The sequence below is a fragment of the Oncorhynchus kisutch genome, unplaced genomic scaffold, assembly GCF_002021735.2.
Source record: "Oncorhynchus kisutch isolate 150728-3 unplaced genomic scaffold, Okis_V2 scaffold2241, whole genome shotgun sequence".
Taxonomy (NCBI): Eukaryota; Metazoa; Chordata; class Actinopteri; order Salmoniformes; family Salmonidae; genus Oncorhynchus; species Oncorhynchus kisutch.
The window spans coordinates 277,501-300,000 of record NW_022264186.1 but is presented as its reverse complement, the minus strand read 5'-3'; the positions used below and the strand labels follow the sequence as shown (position 1 = coordinate 300,000).

The 22,500-nt window shown below is 43.5% G+C and overlaps 1 protein-coding gene across 1 annotated transcript in view; it reads left to right on the top strand.

Annotated features, from left to right (window-relative positions):
• LOC109879947 (dystrophin) overlaps positions 1-22,500 on the top strand; it is a 237,438-nt gene that overhangs the window by 2,197 nt on the left and 212,741 nt on the right. Inside the window, 1 exon segment of the mRNA XM_031819531.1 lies at positions 6,901-7,019. Coding sequence (XP_031675391.1) covers positions 6,901-7,019 — 119 coding nt within the window.

The window sequence follows — 22,500 nt, the reverse complement described above, 5'->3', positions numbered from 1 at the left end:
CCCGGGCCCTGGTTAAAACATACGGCCTCCCGAGTGCCCGGGCCCTGGTCAAAACATACGGCCTCCCGAGTGCCCGGGCCCTGGTTAAAACATACGGCCTCCCGAGTGCCCGGGCCCTGGTCAAAACATACGGCCTCCCGAGTGCCCGGGCCCTGGTTAAAACATACGGCCTCCCGAGTGCCCGGGCCCTGGTTAAAACATACGGCCTCCCGAGTGCCCGGGCCCTGGTTAAAACATACGGCCTCCAAGTGCTGTTTAAACAGCCTCCCTGTTTAAAACATAAGCCAAAAAGGCCAGAGTGACCTCACTTTAAAGAGCCGATAGCTAAATGAAAGCCTTCTGCCTTAGGAATGTCACTTAGGGCATTAATGCTGTCTAAGTGCTGTTTTATAGTGAGTCCTATCCTCAGAGAGGGGTCAACCTCTGGTTTAATATGCAGCTAGAATGATGTGTTTTGATGATATGAGAGTCTGGTCTCTCATTCATCATTCTAACAAGGCATAGCAGGTCGCGGGAGAACGGGGCTAAACTAGGCTACTTCATTTGAATAAATGCGCTGGACAAGGCATAACAAGTGAACCTGAAGTGAGGTTGTGTAGAGGCAGTGAGCCTGAAGTGAGGTTGTGTAGAGGCAGTGACCCTGAAGCGAGGTTGTGCAGAGGCAGGGTCCCTGAAGCGAGGTTGTGTAGAGGCAGTGACCCTGAAGCGAGGTTGTGTAGAGGCAGTGACCCTGAAGTGAGGTTGTGTAGAGGCAGTGACCCTGAAGCGAGGTTGTGCAGAGGCAGTGACCCTGAAGCGAGGTTGTGCAGAGGCAGTGACCCTGAAGCGAGGTTGTGCAGAGGCAGTGACCCTGAAGCGAGGTTGTGTAGAGGCAGGGACCCTGAAGCGAGGTTGTGCAGAGGCAGGGACCCTGAAGCATACAGGGAGAGATGAATATACCGTATATATCCTGCTAACGTTAACATGAACCTGATTTATCTTACATTTCTACCATTCGCTTTTCCCAGTTGTAACAACGTGTGTGCAGGTGGCAGGAAGTCAGGCGCAGGAGAACACAGAGGTTAAAGGTTACAGGAAATGAAAGAAGGGGTAGAACGCTGCTTTAGTTCCTGTGGGTAGAACCTGCTAGCTGATCCTCAGCTCTTTCCCTTTCTTCTCCTTTACTGAGACTAAATATTTTAACATGTTCAAAACAACACATTGTTTTTCAGTACAATTCCCATCAGAATTCGTGACAGTAGACTTCAGAAGCTGTTATTTACGTGTCCTTTAAGGTGCATCCTTTCTCACCCGTGAAGAACCAACTCAAACCCAATAACAAGTCCACACATAATACATCACCCGCTGTATCAACACATAATACATCACCCGCTGTATCAACACATACTACATTACCCGCTGTATCAACACATAATACATCACCCGCTGTATCAACACATTATACATCACCCGCTGTATCAACACATACTACATTACCCGCTGTATCAACACATAATACATCACCCGCTGTATCAACACATTATACATCACCCTCTGTATCAACACATACTACATTACCCGCTGTATCAACACATTATACATCACCCGCTGTATCAACACATAATACATCACCCGCTGTATCAACACATAATACATCACCCGCTGTATCAACACATTATACATCACCCTCTGTATCAACACCACTAACACATAATACATCACCCGCTGTATCAACACATTATACATCACCCTCTGTATCAACACATTATACATCACCCTCTGTATCAACACATACTACATCACCCGCTGTATCAACACATAATACATCACCCGCTGTATCAACACATAATACATCACCCGCTGTATCAACACATAATACATCACCCTCTGTATCAACACATACTACATCACCCGCTGTATCAACACCACTAACACATACTACATCACCCGCTGTATCAACACATAATACATCACCCGCTGTATCAACACATTATACATCACCCTCTGTATCAACACATAATACATCACCCGCTGTATCAACACATAATACATCACCCGCTGTATCAACACATTATACATCACCCTCTGTATCAACACATAATACATCACCCGCTGTATCAACACATAATACATCACCCGCTGTATTAACACATAATACATCACCCTCTGTATCAACACATTATACATCACCCTCTGTATCAACACCACTAACACATAATACATCACCCGCTGTATCAACACATTATACATCACCCGCTGTATCAACACATTATACATCACCCGCTGTATCAACACATTATACATCACCCTCTGTATCAACACCACTAACACATAATACATCACCCGCTGTATCAACACATAATACATCACCCTCTGTATCAACACATCATACATCACCCGCTGTATCAACACATTATACATCACCCTCTGTATCAACACCACTAACACATAATACATCACCCGCTGTATCAACACATAATACATCACCCTCTGTATCAACACATTATACATCACCCGCTGTATCAACACATTATACATCACCCGCTGTATCAACACATAATACATCACCCGCTGTATCAACACCACTAACACATAATACATCACCCGCTGTATCAACACCACTAACACATAATACATCACCCGCTGTATCAACACATAATACATCACCCTCTGTATCAACACATTATACATCACCCGCTGTATCAACACATTATACATCACCCTCTGTATCAACACCACTAACACATAATACATCACCCGCTGTATCAACACATAATACATCACCCTCTGTATCAACACATTATACATCACCCGCTGTATCAACACATTATACATCACCCGCTGTATCAACACATACTACATCACCCGCTGTATCAACACATAATACATCACCCTCTGTATCAACACATAATACATCACCCGCTGTATCAACACATACTACATCACCCGCTGTATCAACACATTATACATCACCCGCTGTATCAACACATAATACATCACCCTCTGTATCAACACATAATACATCACCCTCTGTATCAACACATTATACATCACCCGCTGTATCAACACATAATACATCACCCTCTGTATCAACACATTATACATCACCCGCTGTATCAACACATTATACATCACCCGCTGTATCAACACATTATACATCACCCGCTGTATCAACACATTATACATCACCCTCTGTATCAACACCACTAACACATAATACATCACCCGCTGTATCAACACATAATACATCACCCTCTGTATCAACACATTATACATCACCCGCTGTATCAACACATTATACATCACCCGCTGTATCAACACATAATACATCACCCGCTGTATCAACACCACTAACACATAATACATCACCCGCTGTATCAACACCACTAACACATAATACATCACCCGCTGTATCAACACATTATACATCACCCTCTGTATCAACACCACTAACACATAATAGATCACCCGCTGTATCAACACATTATACATCACCCGCTGTATCAACACATAATACATCACCCGCTGTATCAACACATAATACATCACCCTCTGTATCAACACATACTACATCACCCGCTGTATCAACACATAATACATCACCCGCTGTATCAACACATTATACATCACCCTCTGTATCAACACCACTAACACATAATACATCACCCGCTGTATCAACACATAATACATCACCCGCTGTATCAACACATAATACATCACCCTCTGTATCAACACCACTAACACATAATACATCACCCGCTGTATCAACACATTATACATCACCCTCTGTATCAACACCACTAACACATAATACATCACCCGCTGTATCAACACATTATACATCACCCGCTGTATCAACACATAATACATCACCCGCTGTATCAACACATAATACATCACCCTCTGTATCAACACATACTACATCACCTGCTGTATCAACACATAATACATCACCCGCTGTATCAACACATTATACATCACCCTCTGTATCAACACCACTAACACATAATACATCACCCGCTGTATCAACACATAATACATCACCCGCTGTATCAACACATAATACATCACCCGCTGTATCAACACATTATACATCACCCGCTGTATCAACACATTATACATCACCCGCTGTATCAACACATAATACATCACCCTCTGTATCAACACATACTACATCACCCGCTGTATCAACACATAATACATCACCCGCTGTATCAACACATTATACATCACCCTCTGTATCAACACCACTAACACATAATACATCACCCGCTGTATCAACACATAATACATCACCCTCTGTATCAACACATTATACATCACCCGCTGTATCAACACATTATACATCACCCGCTGTATCAACACATAATACATCACCCGCTGTATCAACACCACTAACACATAATACATCACCCGCTGTATCAACACCACTAACACATAATACATCACCCGCTGTATCAACACATTATACATCACCCTCTGTATCAACACCACTAACACATAATAGATCACCCGCTGTATCAACACATTATACATCACCCGCTGTATCAACACATAATACATCACCCGCTGTATCAACACATAATACATCACCCTCTGTATCAACACATACTACATCACCCGCTGTATCAACACATAATACATCACCCGCTGTATCAACACATTATACATCACCCTCTGTATCAACACCACTAACACATAATACATCACCCGCTGTATCAACACATAATACATCACCCGCTGTATCAACACATAATACATCACCCTCTGTATCAACACCACTAACACATAATACATCACCCGCTGTATCAACACATTATACATCACCCTCTGTATCAACACCACTAACACATAATACATCACCCGCTGTATCAACACATTATACATCACCCGCTGTATCAACACATAATACATCACCCGCTGTATCAACACATAATACATCACCCTCTGTATCAACACATACTACATCACCCGCTGTATCAACACATAATACATCACCCGCTGTATCAACACATTATACATCACCCTCTGTATCAACACCACTAACACATAATACATCACCCGCTGTATCAACACATAATACATCACCCGCTGTATCAACACATAATACATCACCCGCTGTATCAACACATTATACATCACCCGCTGTATCAACACATTATACATCACCCGCTGTATCAACACATAATACATCACCCTCTGTATCAACACATACTACATCACCCGCTGTATCAACACATAATACATCACCCGCTGTATCAACACATTATACATCACCCTCTGTATCAACACATTATACATCACCCTCTCTATCAACACATTATACATCACCCTCTGTATCAACACATTATACATCACCCGCTGTATCAACACATAATACATCACCCGCTGTATCAACACATAATACATCACCCGCTGTATCAACACATAATACATCACCCGCTGTATCAACACATAATACATCACCCGCTGTATCAATACATTATACATCACCCTCTGTATCAACACATTATACATCACCCTCTGTATCAACACATTATACATCACCCTCTGTATCAACACATTATACATCACCCGCTGTATCAACACATAATACATCACCCGCTGTATCAACACATAATACATCACCCGCTGTATCAACACATTATACATCACCCTCTGTATCAACACCACTAACACATTATACATCACCCGCTGTATCAACACATAATACATCACCCGCTGTATCAACACATTATACATCACCCTCTGTATCAACACCACTAACACATTATATATCACCCGCTGTATCAACACATAATACATCACCCGCTGTATCAACACATTATACATCACCCTCTGTATCAACACCACTAACACATTATACATCACCCTCTGTATCAACACATACTACATTACCCGCTGTATCAACACATAATACATCACCCTCTGTATCAACACATTATACATCACCCACTGTATCAACACCACTAACACATAATACATCAGTATAGATGGGTGGGTTGTGTGTGTAAAACGTAGGGCAAAAACAAACTAATGTCCAGGCCTTACTTGATTGGCCCTTAAGTCTAGGTCCAAAACGCTTCTTAACAGCTTCTACACCCAAGAGATAAGACTCCTGAAGAGTTAATCAAATGGCCACCCAGACTATCTGCATTGTCGTCCCCTCTACCCTCTCTGTTGTGCTGCTGTTGCTCTCTGTTTATTATCTATGCACTGTCACTTTAACTCTACCTACATGTACATATTACCTCAATTACCTCCACTAAGCGGTGCCCCTGCACATTGACTCTGTACCGGTACCTCCTGTTTATAGGCAAGAGCCTGTCAGTAAGCATTTCACTGTAAGGTCTACTACACCTGTTGTATTCGGTGCACGTGACAAATGACATTTGATTTGAATTGGGAGCTCTCTTAACATCTGTTTTCTGGTTCCTTTATAGACCTGCAGAGTTTGACTAACTGCTCTCCCAAGGCAGCCGGCCTCAGGAAGCATTTCACAGGGAGAGATACAGAATCATTGTTAAACTCATCAGAATACTTGGTCGTGGACACACCATCCTTTCCTGATAGAGAAAATCAACATTTCGTTAGTTTTCACTATGTTAAATCTTAATCGGGCGAGTCAGGTCAGAGACATTCATCCATAACACTCATCCACAGGTCGCAGGTCAGATGTTAGCCCCCAAATTCCTCAGTGGGTTTTCCTTATTTTATCTGGCTCAAGGCAAAGATTGCAAATTTGTGTCTGGCCTCAGAACAGGATTCAATAAGAAATGCTCTAATCTGCCCAGTCATCATCCAATCAGCTCTTCTACTCCTTTACCTGTTGGCATTTAGTCTGGAACAGAGTGGTCTGATTGGCTAGAGGATGTTTAGAGGATGAATCTGATTGGCTCATTCTGTTCCTGCCCCCTGCAGGCCCGAGCTGTTTGATTGGAGCATTGTGGAGAAGCAGAAGAGTGCCATGGAGAGATTGGATCACGCCTTCAGCAAGGCTGAGCAAACCCTGGGCATAGACAGACTGCTGGATGCTGAGGGTAAGATCCCTGACCCCTAACGCAGACCCTAACCCTGACCCCTAACCCAGACCCTAAACCTGACCCCTAACCCAGACCCTAAACCTGACCTCTAACACAGACCCTAAACCTGACCCCTAACCCAGACCCTAAACCTGACCCCTAACCCAGACCCTGACCCATAACTCAGACCCTAACCCTGACCCCTAACCCAGACCCCAAACCTGACCCCTAACCCAGACCCTAACCCTGACCCCTAACCCAGACCCTAACCCAGACCCTAACCCTGACCCCTAACCCTGACCCCTAACCCAGACCCTGACCCCAGACCCTAACCCCTAACCCTGGCCCCTAACCCAGACCCTAACCCTGACCCCTAACCCAGACCCTGACCCCTAACCCAGACCCTGACCCCTAACCCAGACCCTAACCCTGACCCTGGCCCCTAACCCAGACCCTAATCCAGACCCCTGACCCCTAACCCAGATCCTAAGCCTGGCCCCTAACCCAGACCCTAACCCTGGCCCCTAACCCTGGCCCCTAACCCAGACCCTAACCCTGGCCCCTAACCCAGAGCCTAAGCTTGACCCCTAACCCAGACCCTAAGCCTGACCCCTAACCCAGACCCTAAGCCTGGCCCCTAACCCAGACCCTAACCCAGACCCTAACCCTGGCCCCTAACCCAGACCCTAACCCTGGCCCCTAACCCAGACCCTAACCCTGGCCCCTAACCCAGACCCTAAGCCTGACCTCTAACCCTTCAGTAAGGCGGAGCGACCCCTGGGCACAGACTGCTGGACGCTGAGAGGAAGAGACTTCTGTATGGAGACCGTTTATAATATAATGTCATCTGAAACCCCTCGGCATCTTATTACTACGACATTAACCAGAAGCCCATATGATGTCAGTATGGGGCCGTATTTACAGTCTTAACTTGGGCTCCAAAGTGAGGAATAGTTACAGTATTACCCTGTGCTGTTGTTTAAGCCAGTGAATCTCACCGTGGTCACGTCGGCGTGATTTAGGACTTCCAACCCCTTTTAAAACCTTTTAATGCAGTGGGCTAAATCAGGGCCAATCAGACTGTTTCTTGGTCGTCTTAAACAAATCTACTTTGTAACAACAGTATCCACCTGACACACATGGTTATGGGCTTAACAACAGTATCCACCTCACACACATGGTTATGGGTTTAACAACAGTATCCACCTCACACACATGGTTATGGGCTTAACAACAGTATCCACATCACACACATGGTTATGGGCTTAACAACAGTATCCACCTCACACACATGGTTATGGGCTTAACAACAGTATCCACCTCACACACATGGTTATGGGTTTAACAACAGTATCCACCTCACACACATGGTTATGGGTTTAACAACAGTATCCACCTCACACACATGGTTATGGGCTTAACAACAGTATCCACCTCACACACATGGTTATGGGCTTAACAACAGTATCTACCTCACACACATGGTTATGGGTTTAACAACAGTATCTACCTCACACACATGGTTATGGGTTTAACAACAGTATCCACCTCACACACATGGTTATGGGCTTAACAACAGTATCCACCTCACACACATGGTTATGGGCTTAACAACAGTATCTACCTCACACACATGGTTATGGGTTTAACAACAGTATCTACCTCACACACATGGTTATGGGTTTAACAACAGTATCCACCTCACACACATGGTTATGGGTTTAACAACAGTATCCACCTCACACACATGGTTATGGGTTTAACAACAGTATCCACCTCACACACATGGTTATGGGCTTAACAACAGTATCCACCTCACACACATGGTTATGGGCTTAACAACAGAAGACACCTCACACACATGGTTATGGGTTTTAACAACAGAAGACACCTGTATCATGTCAGATAAAGAGTTGAAATGTCTTACGTTTTGAGTTTTGAGTTTTTTGAGTTTATAACTAAGCCGTTTGACATAGAAACCCATGATTCCACATGAGGGTGATTTGGTCATTTGACTACAGGAAAGGATACACATCGTATGTTTGGGCTACAGAACATTGGATCATCTAACGGGGGCTGAGTTAGAGCTGTGTTTGTGAGAGAAAAAAGTCTGTTGAGTCAGATTGGTTTGAGCTACAAACTATTTAAAGCGATCTCTGAAAAGCTGAGGCTCTCAGGAACACGCACGTGTGACTTGTTTAGGTCTATGACCTCACAAGCTACAGAAGAGTCGCTAGAAGGTAAGGTTCTTCTACATAGATCATAGGACATAGTGTCTATAATACTGTAAGGGTTTCTTCTACATAGATCATAGTAAATCCCAGGACATATAGTCTATAATACTGTAAGGGTTTCTTCTACATAGATCATAGGAAATCCCAGGACATATAGTCTATAATACTGTAAGGGGTTCTTCTACATAGATCATAGGAAATCCCAGGATCATAGTGTCTATAATACTGTAAGGGGTTCTTCTACATAGATCACAGGAAATCCCAGGACATAGTGTAAGGGGTTCTTCTACATAGGAAATCCCAGGACATAGTGTCTATAATACTGTAAGGGGTTCTTCTACATAGGAAATCCCAGGACATAGAGTCTATAATACTGTAAGGGGTTCTTCTACACAGGAAATCCCAGGATCATAGTGTCTATAATACTGTAAGGGGTTCCTCTACATAGGAAGTCCCAGGACATAGTGTCTATAATACTGTAAGGGTTTCTTCTACATAGGAAATCCCAGGATCATAGTGTCTATAATACTGTAAGGGGTTCTTCTACATAGGAAGTCCCAGGATCATAGTGTCTATAATACTGTAAGGGGTTCTTCTACATAGATCATAGGAAATCCCAGGATCATAGTGTCTATAATACTGTAAGGGGTTCTTCTACATAGATCACAGGAAATCCCAGGACATAGTGTAAGGGGTTCTTCTACATAGGAAATCCCAGGACATAGTGTCTATAATACTGTAAGGGGTTCTTCTACATAGGAAATCCCAGGACATAGAGTCTATAATACTGTAAGGGGTTCTTCTACATAGGAAATCCCAGGATCATAGTGTCTATAATACTGTAAGGGGTTCTTCTACATAGGAAGTCCCAGGATCATAGTGTCTATAATACTGTAAGGGGTTCTTCTACATAGGAAGTCCCAGGATCATAGTGTCTATAATACTGTAAGGGGTTCTTCTACACAGGAAATCCCAGGATCATAGTGTCTATAATACTGTAAGGGGTTCTTCTACATAGATCATAGGAAATCCCAGGACATAGTGTCTATAATACTGTAAGGGGTTCTTCTACATAGATCATAGGAAATCCCAGGATCATAGTGTCTATAATACTGTAAGGGGTTCTTCTACATAGATCATAGGAAATCCCAGGATCATAGTGTCTATAATACTGTAAAGGGTTCTTCTACATAGTAAATCCCAGGACATAGTGTCTATAACACTGTAAGGGGTTCTTCTACATAGGAAATCCCAGGATCATTGTGTCTATAATACTGTAAGGGGTTCTTCTACATAGTAAATCCCAGGACATAGTGTCTATAATACTGTAAGGGGTTCTTCTACATAGGAAATCCCAGGATCATAGTGTCTATAATACTGTAAGGGGTTCTTCTACATAGATCATAGGAAATCCCAGGACATAGTGTAAGGGGTTCTTCTACATAGGAAATCCCAGGACATAGAGTCTATAATACTGTAAGGGGTTCTTCTACATAGGAAATCCCAGGACATAGAGTCTATAATACTGTAAGGGGTTCTTCTACATAGGAAATCCCAGGATCATAGTGTCTATAATACTGTAAGGGGTTCCTCTACATAGGAAGTCCCAGGATCATAGTGTCTATAATACTGTAAGGGTTTCTTCTACATAGGAAATCCCAGGATCATAGTGTCTATAATACTGTAAGGGGTTCTTCTACATAGGAAGTCCCAGGATCATAGTGTCTATAATACTGTAAGGGGTTCTTCTACATAGGAAGTCTCAGGATCATAGTGTCTATAATACTGTAAGGGGTTCTTCTACACAAGAAATCCCAGGATCATAGTGTCTACAATACTGTAAGGGGTTCTTCTACATAGATCATAGGAAATCCCAGGACATAGTGTCTATAACACTGTAAGGGGTTCTTCTACATAGGAAATCCCAGGATCATAGTGTCTATAATACTGTAAGGGGTTCTTCTACATAGGAAGTCCCAGGATCATAGTGTCTATAATACTGTAAGGGGTTCTTCTACACAAGAAATCCCAGGATCATAGTGTCTACAATACTGTAAGGGGTTCTTCTACATAGATCATAGGAAATCCCAGGACATAGTGTCTATAATACTGTAAGGGTTTCTTCTACATAGATCATAGGAAATCCCAGGACATAGAGTCTATAATACTGTAAGGGTTTCTTCTACATAGTAAATCCCAGGACATAGAGTCTATAACACTGTAAGGGGTTCTTCTACATAGGAAATCCCAGGATCATAGTGTCTATAATACTGTAAGGGTTTCTTCTACATAGGAAATCCCAGGATCATAGTGTCTATAATACTGTAAGGGTTTCTTCTACATAGGAAATCCCAGGATCATAGTGTCTATAATACTGTAAGGGGTTCTTCTACATAGGAAATCCCAGGATCATAGTGTCTATAATACTGTAAGGGGTTCTTCTACATAGGAAATCCCAGGACATAGTGTCTATAATACTGTAAGGGTTTCTTCTACATTTCTGTACTTGTTTTTGCTTTGGGGGACCTTATGTTTTGTATTGGCATTTGTCAATAAAACATGAATGAATACAACTGTTTATTTATTTATTTAGTTGACTCTTTGCAAACTGGAAACCACATATCCTGAGGCTGCATTCATTGTAGCTGGGGATTTTAACAAGGCTAATCTGAAAACAAGACTCCCTAAATTGTATCAGCATATCGATTGCGCAACCAGGGCTGGTAAAACCCTGGATCATTGTTATTCTAACTTCCGTGACGCATATAAGGCCCTCCCCCGACCTCCTTTCGGAAAAGCTGACCACGACTCCATGTTGTTGCTCCCTGCCTACAGACAGAAACTAAAACAAGAAGCTCTCGCGCTGAGGTCTGTTCAACGCTGGTCCGACCAATCTGATTCCACACTCCAAGACTGTTAGGTCCATGGTGTTGTTGAGCCATGGTGTTAGGTCCATGGTGGTGTTGAGGCATGGTGTTAGGTCCATGGTGGTGTTGAGGCATGGTGTTAGGTCCATGGTGTTGTTGAGCCATGGTGTTAGGTCCATGGTGTTAGGTCCATGGTGTTAGGTCCATAGTGTTAGGTACATGGTGTTAGGGCCATGGTGTTAGGTCCATGGTGTTAGGGACATGGTGTTAGGTCCATGGTGTTGTTGAGCCATGGTGTTAGGTCCATGGTGTTGTTGAGCCATGGTGTTAGGTCCATGGTGTTAGGTCCATGGTGTTAGATCCATGGTGTTAGGTCCATGGTGTTAGGTCCATGGTGTTAGGTCCGTGGTGTTAGGTCCATGGTATTAGGTCCATGGTGTTAGGTCCATGGTGTTAGGTCCATGGTGTTAGGTCCGTGGTGTTAGGTCCATGGTGTTAGGTCCATGGTGTTAGGTCCGTGGTGTTAGGTCCATGGTGTTAGGTCCATGGTGGTGTTGAGGCATGGTGTTAGGTCCGTGGTGTTAGGTCCATGGTGTTAGGTCCATGGTGTTAGGTCCATGGTGTTCGGTCCATGGTGTTGTTGAGCCATGGTGTTAGGTCCATGGTACCACAGTATATTGTGCACTGTGGTGTAGTCCCATGGTCCAGTATGGATTAGTATTCAGTGGACAGATTGTCATCTGCCCCGTCCTAATCAATTATGACACTGGTGTCATGCTCTCATTGAGACGTTAAATAGTCCCAATCACAGAGCGCTAACTATACACCAATGGAATATGGTGGAGCAGAATGCTGATTGGCTACGGCCTAGTAGATTCTGGTCACCTTGGCCATGAGAAGAGAAAATCTGGGAGATATGAATTGCATTAATAACTGGGCTTATTGAGGATGTTATGATTGGTGATGTCATTGTTATGCCCTGCCCAGTCATGTTATGATTGGTGATGTCATTATTAATCCCTGCCCAGTAATGTAATGATTGGGGATGTCATTGTCATGCCCTGCCCAATCATGTTATGATCGGTGATGTCATTGGTATGCCCTGCCCATTCATGGTATGATTGGTGATTGTGATGTTATGCCCAGTCATGTTCTGATTGGTGATTGTGATGTTATGCCCAGTCATGTTCTGATTGGTGATTGTGATGTTATGCCCAGTCATGTTCTGATTGGTGATTGTGATGTTATGCCCAGTCATGTTCTGATTGGCGATTGTGATGTTATGCCCAGTCATGTTCTGATTGGTGATTGTGATGTTATGCCCAGTCATGTTCTGATTGGTGATTGTGATGTTATGCCCAGTCATGTTCTGATTGGCGATTGTGATGTTATGCCCAGTCATGTTCTGATTGGTGATTGTGATGTTATGCCCAGTCATGTTCTGATTGGCGATTGTGATGTTATGCCCAGTCATGTTCTGATTGGTGATTGTGATGTTATGCCCAGTCATGTTCTGATTGGTGATTGTGATGTTATGCCAGAGTCATGTTCTGATTGGCGATTGTGATGTTATGCCCAGTCATGTTCTGATTGGCGATTGTGATGTTATGCCCAGTCATGTTCTGATTGGTGATTGTGATGTTATGCCCAGTCATGTTCTGATTGGTGATTGTGATGTTATGCCAGAGTCATGTTCTGATTGGTGATTGTGATGTCCTTGAGGGTGGTATGTTTCTGATGTTATGATATAACCACAGCTGTTTGAACAGGGGGTACATTGCTACTAATGATAGTGCATTAACATGCTAGCTGTTCCCATAGACTTCCAGTCGTTGAACCAAAGGAAGATCCATTTCAAAGAGGCGGAAATATAAATATATATAGATTTAAAATTACATCATTTTTTTGCAGCAGTTTAGTATGGGAGGGCCACCGCTGCTAGATGAATATAGGGGAAACACTGGCTTCTTATTTCTAGTTGGTATAACTGTTGTGGTTGAGTGATACGTCATCCTATATCATCCCACTATAGGAGTGGGAGTTGTATCTCCCTCTTATTTCTAGTTGGTATAACTGTTGTGGTTGAGTGATACGTCATCCTATATCATCCCACTATAGGAGTGGGAGTTGTATCTCCCTCTTATTTCTAGTTGATATAACTGTTGTGGTTGAGTGATACGTCATCCTATATCATCCCACTATAGGAGTGGGAGTTGTATCTCCCTCTTATTTCTAGTTGATATAGCTGTTGTGGTTGAGTGATACGTCATCCTATATCATCCCACTATAGGAGTGGGAGTTGTATCTCCCTCTTATTTCTAGTTGGTATAACTGTTGTGGTTGAGTGATACGTCATCCTATATCATCCCACTATAGGAGTGGGAGTTGTATCTCCCTCTTATTTCTAGTTGGTATAACTGTTGTGGTTGAGTGATACGTCATCCTATATCATCCCACTATAGGAGTGGGAGTTGTATCTCCCTCTTATTTCTAGTTGATATAACTTGTGGTTGAGTGATACGTCATCCTATATCATCCCACTATAGGAGTGGGAGTTGTATCTCCCTCTTATTTCTAGTTGGTATAACTGTTGTGGTTGAGTGATACGTCATCCTATATCATCCCACTATAGGAGTGGGAGTTGTATCTCCCTCTTATTTCTAGTTGATATAGCTGTTGTGGTTGAGTGATACGTCATCCTATATCATCCCACTATAGGAGTGGGAGTTGTATCTCCCTCTTATTTCTAGTTGATATAGCTGTTGTGGTTGAGTGATACGTCATCCTATATCATCCCACTATAGGAGTGGGAGTTGTATCTCCCTCTTATTTCTAGTTGATATAGCTGTTGTGGTTGAGTGATACGTCATCCTATATCATCCCACTATAGGAGTGGGAGTTGTATCTCCCTCTTATTTCTAGTTGGTATAACTGTTGTGGTTGAGTGATACGTCATCCTATATCATCCCACTATAGGAGTGGGAGTTGTATCTCCCTCTTATTTCTAGTTGATATAGCTGTTGTGGTTGAGTGATACGTCATCCTATATCATCCCACTATAGGAGTGGGAGTTGTATCTCCCTCTTATTTCTAGTTGATATAACTTGTGGTTGAGTGATACGTCATCCTATATCATCCCACTATAGGAGTGGGAGTTGTATCTCCCTCTTATTTCTAGTTGATATAACTGTTGTGGTTGAGTGATACGTCATCCTATATCATCCCACTATAGGAGTGGGAGTTGTATCTCCATCTTATTTCTAGTTGATATAACTGTTGTGGTTGAGTGATACGTCATCCTATATCATCCCACTATAGGAGTGGGAGTTGTATCTCCCTCTTATTTCTAGTTGATATAACTGTTGTGGTTGAGTGATACGTCATCCTATATCATCCCACTATAGGAGTGGGAGTTGTATCTCCCTCTTATTTCTAGTTGATATAGCTGTTGTGGTTGAGTGATACGTCATCCTATATCATCCCACTATAGGAGTGGGAGTTGTATCTCCCTCTTATTTCTAGTTGATATAACTTGTGGTTGAGTGATACGTCATCCTATATCATCCCACTATAGGAGTGGGAGTTGTATCTCCCTCTTATTTCTAGTTGATATAACTGTTGTGGTTGAGTGATACGTCATCCTATATCATCCCACTATAGGAGTGGGAGTTGTATCTCCCTCTTATTTCTAGTTGATATAACTTGTGGTTGAGTGATACGTCATCCTATATCATCCCACTATAGGAGTGGGAGTTGTATCTCCCTCTTATTTCTAGTTGATATAACTGTTGTGGTTGAGTGATACGTCATCCTATATCATCCCACTATAGGAGTGGGAGTTGTATCTCCATCTTATTTCTAGTTGATATAACTTGTGGTTGAGTGATACGTCATCCTATATCATCCCACTATAGGAGTGGGAGTTGTATCTCCCTCTTATTTCTAGTTGATATAACTGTTGTGGTTGAGTGATACGTCATCCTATATCATCCCACTATAGGAGTGGGAGTTGTATCTCCCTCTTATTTCTAGTTGGTATAACTGTTGTGGTTGAGTGATACGTCATCCTATATCATCCCACTATAGGAGTGGGAGTTGTATCTCCCTCTTATTTCTAGTTGATATAGCTGTTGTGGTTGAGTGATACGTCATCCTATATCATCCCACTATAGGAGTGGGAGTTGTATCTCCCTCTTATTTCTAGTTGATATAGCTGTTGTGGTTGAGTGATACGTCATCCTATATCATCCCACTATAGGAGTGGGAGTTGTATCTCCCTCTTATTTCTAGTTGATATAGCTGTTGTGGTTGAGTGATACGTCATCCTATATCATCCCACTATAGGAGTGGGAGTTGTATCTCCCTCTTATTTCTAGTTGGTATAACTGTTGTGGTTGAGTGATACGTCATCCTATATCATCCCACTATAGGAGTGGGAGTTGTATCTCCCTCTTATTTCTAGTTGATATAGCTGTTGTGGTTGAGTGATACGTCATCCTATATCATCCCACTATAGGAGTGGGAGTTGTATCTCCCTCTTATTTCTAGTTGATATAACTTGTGGTTGAGTGATACGTCATCCTATATCATCCCACTATAGGAGTGGGAGTTGTATCTCCCTCTTATTTCTAGTTGATATAACTGTTGTGGTTGAGTGATACGTCATCCTATATCATCCCACTATAGGAGTGGGAGTTGTATCTCCATCTTATTTCTAGTTGATATAACTGTTGTGGTTGAGTGATACGTCATCCTATATCATCCCACTATAGGAGTGGGAGTTGTATCTCCCTCTTATTTCTAGTTGATATAACTGTTGTGGTTGAGTGATACGTCATCCTATATCATCCCACTATAGGAGTGGGAGTTGTATCTCCCTCTTATTTCTAGTTGATATAGCTGTTGTGGTTGAGTGATACGTCATCCTATATCATCCCACTATAGGAGTGGGAGTTGTATCTCCCTCTTATTTCTAGTTGATATAACTTGTGGTTGAGTGATACGTCATCCTATATCATCCCACTATAGGAGTGGGAGTTGTATCTCCCTCTTATTTCTAGTTGATATAACTGTTGTGGTTGAGTGATACGTCATCCTATATCATCCCACTATAGGAGTGAGAGTTGTATCTCCCTCTTATTTCTAGTTGATATAACTTGTGGTTGAGTGATACGTCATCCTATATCATCCCACTATAGGAGTGGGAGTTGTATCTCCCTCTTATTTCTAGTTGATATAACTGTTGTGGTTGAGTGATACGTCATCCTATATCATCCCACTATAGGAGTGGGAGTTGTATCTCCCTCTTATTTCTAGTTGATATAACTGTTGTGGTTGAGTGATACGTCATCCTATATCATCCCACTATAGGAGTGGGAGTTGTATCTCCCTCTTATTTCTAGGAATCTAGGTGATATATTTGTCCCATGTGGTCATGTGATATACAGTATGTTGCTTCTGTTAGCTGTGTGAAATATATCAGTCCTCCTCCTCCTGAGTGGCTATTTGATATAGCCCACCCTAGTGGCTTGGTGATATATATTGCCTGGTGGCTCCCAGTGTGTGTGTGTGTGTGTGTGTGTGTGTGTGTGTGTGTGTGTGTGTGTGTGTGTGTGTGTGTGTGTGTGTGTGTGTGTGTGTGTGTGTGTGTGTGTGTGTGTGGTGTGTGTGTGTGTGTGTGTGTGTGTGTGTGTGATTCATGTATATTGCTCTGGTGGCAGTGTGTGTGATATGTGATGCTCTCAATGTGATCTGTCTCTGTCAGTTATTATCAGAGAGACAGATCTGTAGGGTTTACAGTCAGGGACACACACTGCCCTCACTACATCATCGTTTGTCCTCAGAGAGAGAGAGGTACAGTGTAAGAGAGAGATCAGAGAGAGAGAGGTAGAGAGAGGGAAAGAGAGACAGAGAGGGAAGGAGAAAGTGACAGGGGAACACAGAGAGAGAGAGAGAGAGAGAGAGAGAGAGAGAGAGAGAGAGAGAGAGAGAGAGAGAGAGAGAGAGAGAGAGAGAGAGAGAGAGAGAGAGAGAGAGAGAGAGAGAGAGAGAGAGAGAGAGAGAGAGAGAGAGAGAGAGAGAGAGAGAGGAGAGAGAGAGAGAGAGAGAGAGAGAGAGAGAGAGAGAGGAGAGAGAGAGAGAGGTCCCACAGTTGACAGTGCATGTCAGAGCAGAAACTACCATGAAGTCCAAGGAACTGTCTGTAGATGTCAGATAGAATGTGATGAGGTATTCAGTACCAGATGTACTTAATGAAAGGTTTTTCTTTATTTTTACTATTTTCTACATTGTAGAATAATAGTGAAGACATCAAAACCGTGAATTAACACACATGGAATCACGTAGTAACCAAAAAAAGTGTTAAAACAAATATATTTTACATTTTAGATTCTTCAAAGTAGCCACCTTTTGCCTTGGTGACAGCTTTGCACATGCTTGGCGAGAGAGAGAGAGACAGAGAGAGAGAGAGAGAGAGGTGGTGAGTGTAGTGGCACAGAGAGAAAGAGTGAGGGTTGATGAGGCTGAGGGATGTTGTGGTGATGTCTGTCTGTCTGTCTACTGAACAGACTGAATCAGCACAGAGAGAGAGGTGGTGAGTGTAGGGGCACAGAGAGAGAGGGGGTGAGTGTAGGGGCACAGAGAGAGAGGGGGTGAGTGTAGGGGCACAGAGAGAGAGGGGGTGAGTGTAGGGGCACAGAGAGAGAGGGGGTGAGTGTAGGGGCACAGAGAGAGGGGGGGTGAGTGTAGGGGCACAGAGAGAGAGGGGGTGAGTGTAGGGGGCACAGAGAGAGGGGGGGTGAGTGTAGGGGCACAGAGAGAGGTGGTGAGTGTAGGGGCACAGAGAGAGAGGGGGTGAGTGTAGGGGCACAGAGAGAGAGGGGGGTGAGTGTAGGGGCACAGAGAGAGAGGGGGTGAGTGTAGGGGTACAGAGAGAGAGGGGGTGAGTGTAGGGGCACAGAGAGAGGGGGGGTGAGTGTAGGGGCACAGAGAGAGAGGGGGTGAGTGTAGGGGCACAGAGAGAGGGGGGGTGAGTGTAGGGGGCACAGAGAGAGGTGGTGAGTGTAGGGGCACAGAGAGAGGTGGTGAGTGTAGGGGCACAGAGAGAGAGGGGGTGAGTGTAGGGGCACAGAGAGAAAGAGTGAGGGTTGATGAGGCTAGAGGCTGAGGGATGTTGTGGTGATGTCTGTCTGTCTGTCTACTGAACAGACTGAATCAGCACAGAGCCAGTTGGAGCTGCAGCTGAGGCCTTCATTAACATGTCTAGCTACCTCACACTCCGATGGGAGACTATAAAGACAAGGTGCATCCTAAATAGGGCCCTGGTCTAAAGTAGGGCACTATATAGGGAATAGAGCCCTGGTCTAAAGTAGTGCACTATATAGGGAATAGGGTATTCGTTGGGTTATATCCTAAATGGCACCTTATTCCCTGTGTTGTGCACTACTTTTGATCAGGACCCACATATTGACTCACTCAAAAGTAGTTCACTATATTTGGAGTAAAGCATAATTTCAGACGTACCCCTTGTGTGATTCTACCTCAGCATCAACTAAACTGCACTCTCTCTCTCCTTCTACCAACCGCTTATCTTCCCTCTGGGCTCAACACACCACCCTGCCATCCATCAGTTTCTATGGTTCCCATTATTCTGGTCTCCAGTTACCTCTGTGTGATGGATTAGGTGGGGGGGGGGGGGTTGAGTATTTTCAAAGTACCACTGAAGCCTTTAATTCCAGTGTTTTCAGATGTGTGGGTGGACTATTCTTTGGCAAAGCGCTCCAGGCGTCTCAAGTGGAAAATAGTTCAACTTTTGTGCAGTAACAGTGCTGGGAAAAACGGCGGTGTAATCGATGACTCTGGCATCAATTACTCTGGTCTTTATTAACTGCTGTGCCATCCATTACAGTGGCTGGTGGATACGGTCTTAATGAAGGCAGATGTGGCTGTAGTCTAGCAGCATGTCAGCCAGCTACAACTCCACACACAGCTCTGTATAGATGAGGCATTGTTTTCTATCGCAATGATGTGTCCCTCTGAACGTCATCATGACTACAGAGGAAGAGAGGATGAGAGGGAAATAGAGAGAGGGAGAAGGAGAGGTAGAGAGAGGGAGTGGTGGAGAGGAGAGGTATTGTAGAGAAGGAGAGAGAGGACAAGGTAGAGAGAAAGGTAGAGAGGAGATGAGAGGTATTGTAGTAATGGAGAGGAGGAGGAGGTAGAGAGAAAGAGGTAGAGAGGAGAGGTATTGTAGAGATGGAGAGAGAGGAGGTGGAGAGGAGAGGTATTGTAGAGATGGAGAGAGACGACGAGGTAGAGAGAGAGGTAGAGGTGGAGAGGAGAGGTATTGTAGAGAAGGAGAGAGACGACGAGGTAGAGAGAGAGGTAGAGGTGGAGAGGTATTGTAGAGAAGGAGAGAGAGGAGGAGGTAGAGAGGTAGAGGTGGAGAGGAGAGGTATTGTAGAGAAGGAGAGAGAGGAGGAGGTAGAGAGGTAGAGGTGGAGAGGAGAGGTATTGTAGAGAAGGAGAGAGAGGAGGAGGTAGAGAGGTAGAGGTGGATAGGAGAGGTATTGTAGAGAAGGAGAGAGAGGAGGAGGTAGAGAGGTAGAGGTGGAGAGGAGAGGTATTGTAGAGAAGGAGAGAGAGGAGGAGGTAGAGAGGTAGAGGTGGAGAGGAGAGGTATTGTAGAGAAGGAGAGAGAGGAGGAGGTAGAGAGGTAGAGGTGGAGAGGAGAGGTATTGTAGAGAAGGAGAGAGAGGTCCATGTCTGTGATGAGAGAGAGAACGAGGGAAACAGAGAAAGCAGTGCCATGTCTGTGATGATTGTGTCAATGTGATTGAGTCTCATCAGCAGTAATGAGATATCAAATGGTTCCTGTCGGCCAGGTTATTAGCAGGCTGAATGAGGCAATAAACACAGAGGTAAAAATAGACCAGGGAGCGTCTTATATAGAATACAGACAGGATTCAGACAGACTACAGACAGAATACAGACAGAATACAGACAGGATTCAGGCAGACTACAGACAGGATTCAGGCAGACTACAGACAGGATTCAGACAGAATACAGACAGGATTCAGACAGACTACAGACAGGATTCAGACAGAATACAGACAGACTACAGACAGAATACAGACACACATTGCTGCTGCAGGCAGGGACATAAACCCTCTCATACCAGTGCATTAAAACCTATGTATGTTCTCATATAGAGATAGATGTAGAGGTGAGACAGAGAGAGTAGGAGAACTAGAGAGTAGAATAATGAGAGAGTAGGATAACGAGAGAGTAGGATAACGAGAGAGTAGGAGACAGAGAGAGTAGGAAAAAGAGAGAGTAGAAGAACTAGAGAGTAGGAGACAGAGAGTAGTAGAGTAGGAGAAAGAGAGTAGGATAAAGAGAGAGAAGGAGAAAGAGAGAGGAGACAGAGAGAGTAGGAGAAAGAGAGAGTAGGAGAAAGAGAGAGTAGGAGAAAGAGAGAGTAGGAGAACTAGAGAGTAGGAGAACTAGAGAGTAGGAGAACTAGAGAGTAGGAGAACTAGAGAGTAGGAGAACGAGAGAGTAGGAGAACGAGAGAGTAGGAGAACTAGAGAGTAGGAGAACGAGAGAGTTGGAGACAGAGAGAGTAGGAGAAAGAGAGAGTAGCAGACAGAGAGAGTAGGAGACAGAGAGAGTAGGAGAAAGAGAGAGTAGGAGAACGAGAGAGTAGGAGACAGGGAAAGTAGGAGAAAGAGAGAGTAGCAGACAGAGAGAGTAGGAGAAAGAGAGAGTTAGGGCTATTTGGCCCTAAACAGAGAGTACACAGTGGCAGAATACCTGACCACTGTGACTGACCCAAACTTAAGGAAAGCTTTGACTATGTACAGACTCAGTGAGCATAGCCTTGCTATTGAGAAAGGTCGCCGTAGGCAGACCTGGCTCTCAAGAGAAGACAGGAAACTGAGCTCCACTTCCTAACCTCCTGCCGAATGTAGTACCATATTAGAGACACATATTTCCCTCAGATTACACAGATCCACAAAGAATTCGAAAACAAATCCAATGTTGATAAACTCCCAATATCTACTGGGTGAAATACCACAGTGTGACATCACAGCAGCAAGATGTGTGACCTGTTGCCACACGAAAAGGGCAACCAGTGAAGAACAAATACCATTGTAAATACAACCCATATTTATGCTTATTTATTTTCCCTTGTGTCCTTTACTATTTGCACATCGTTACAACACTGTATATAGACATAATATGACATTTGAAATATCTATTGTATATCTAGTGTAATGTTTACTGTTCATTTTTATTGTTTATTTCACTTTTGTATATTATCTACTTCACTTGCACTGGCAATGTTAACATATGTTTCCCATGCCAATAAAGCCCTTGAATTGAATTGAGAGAGAG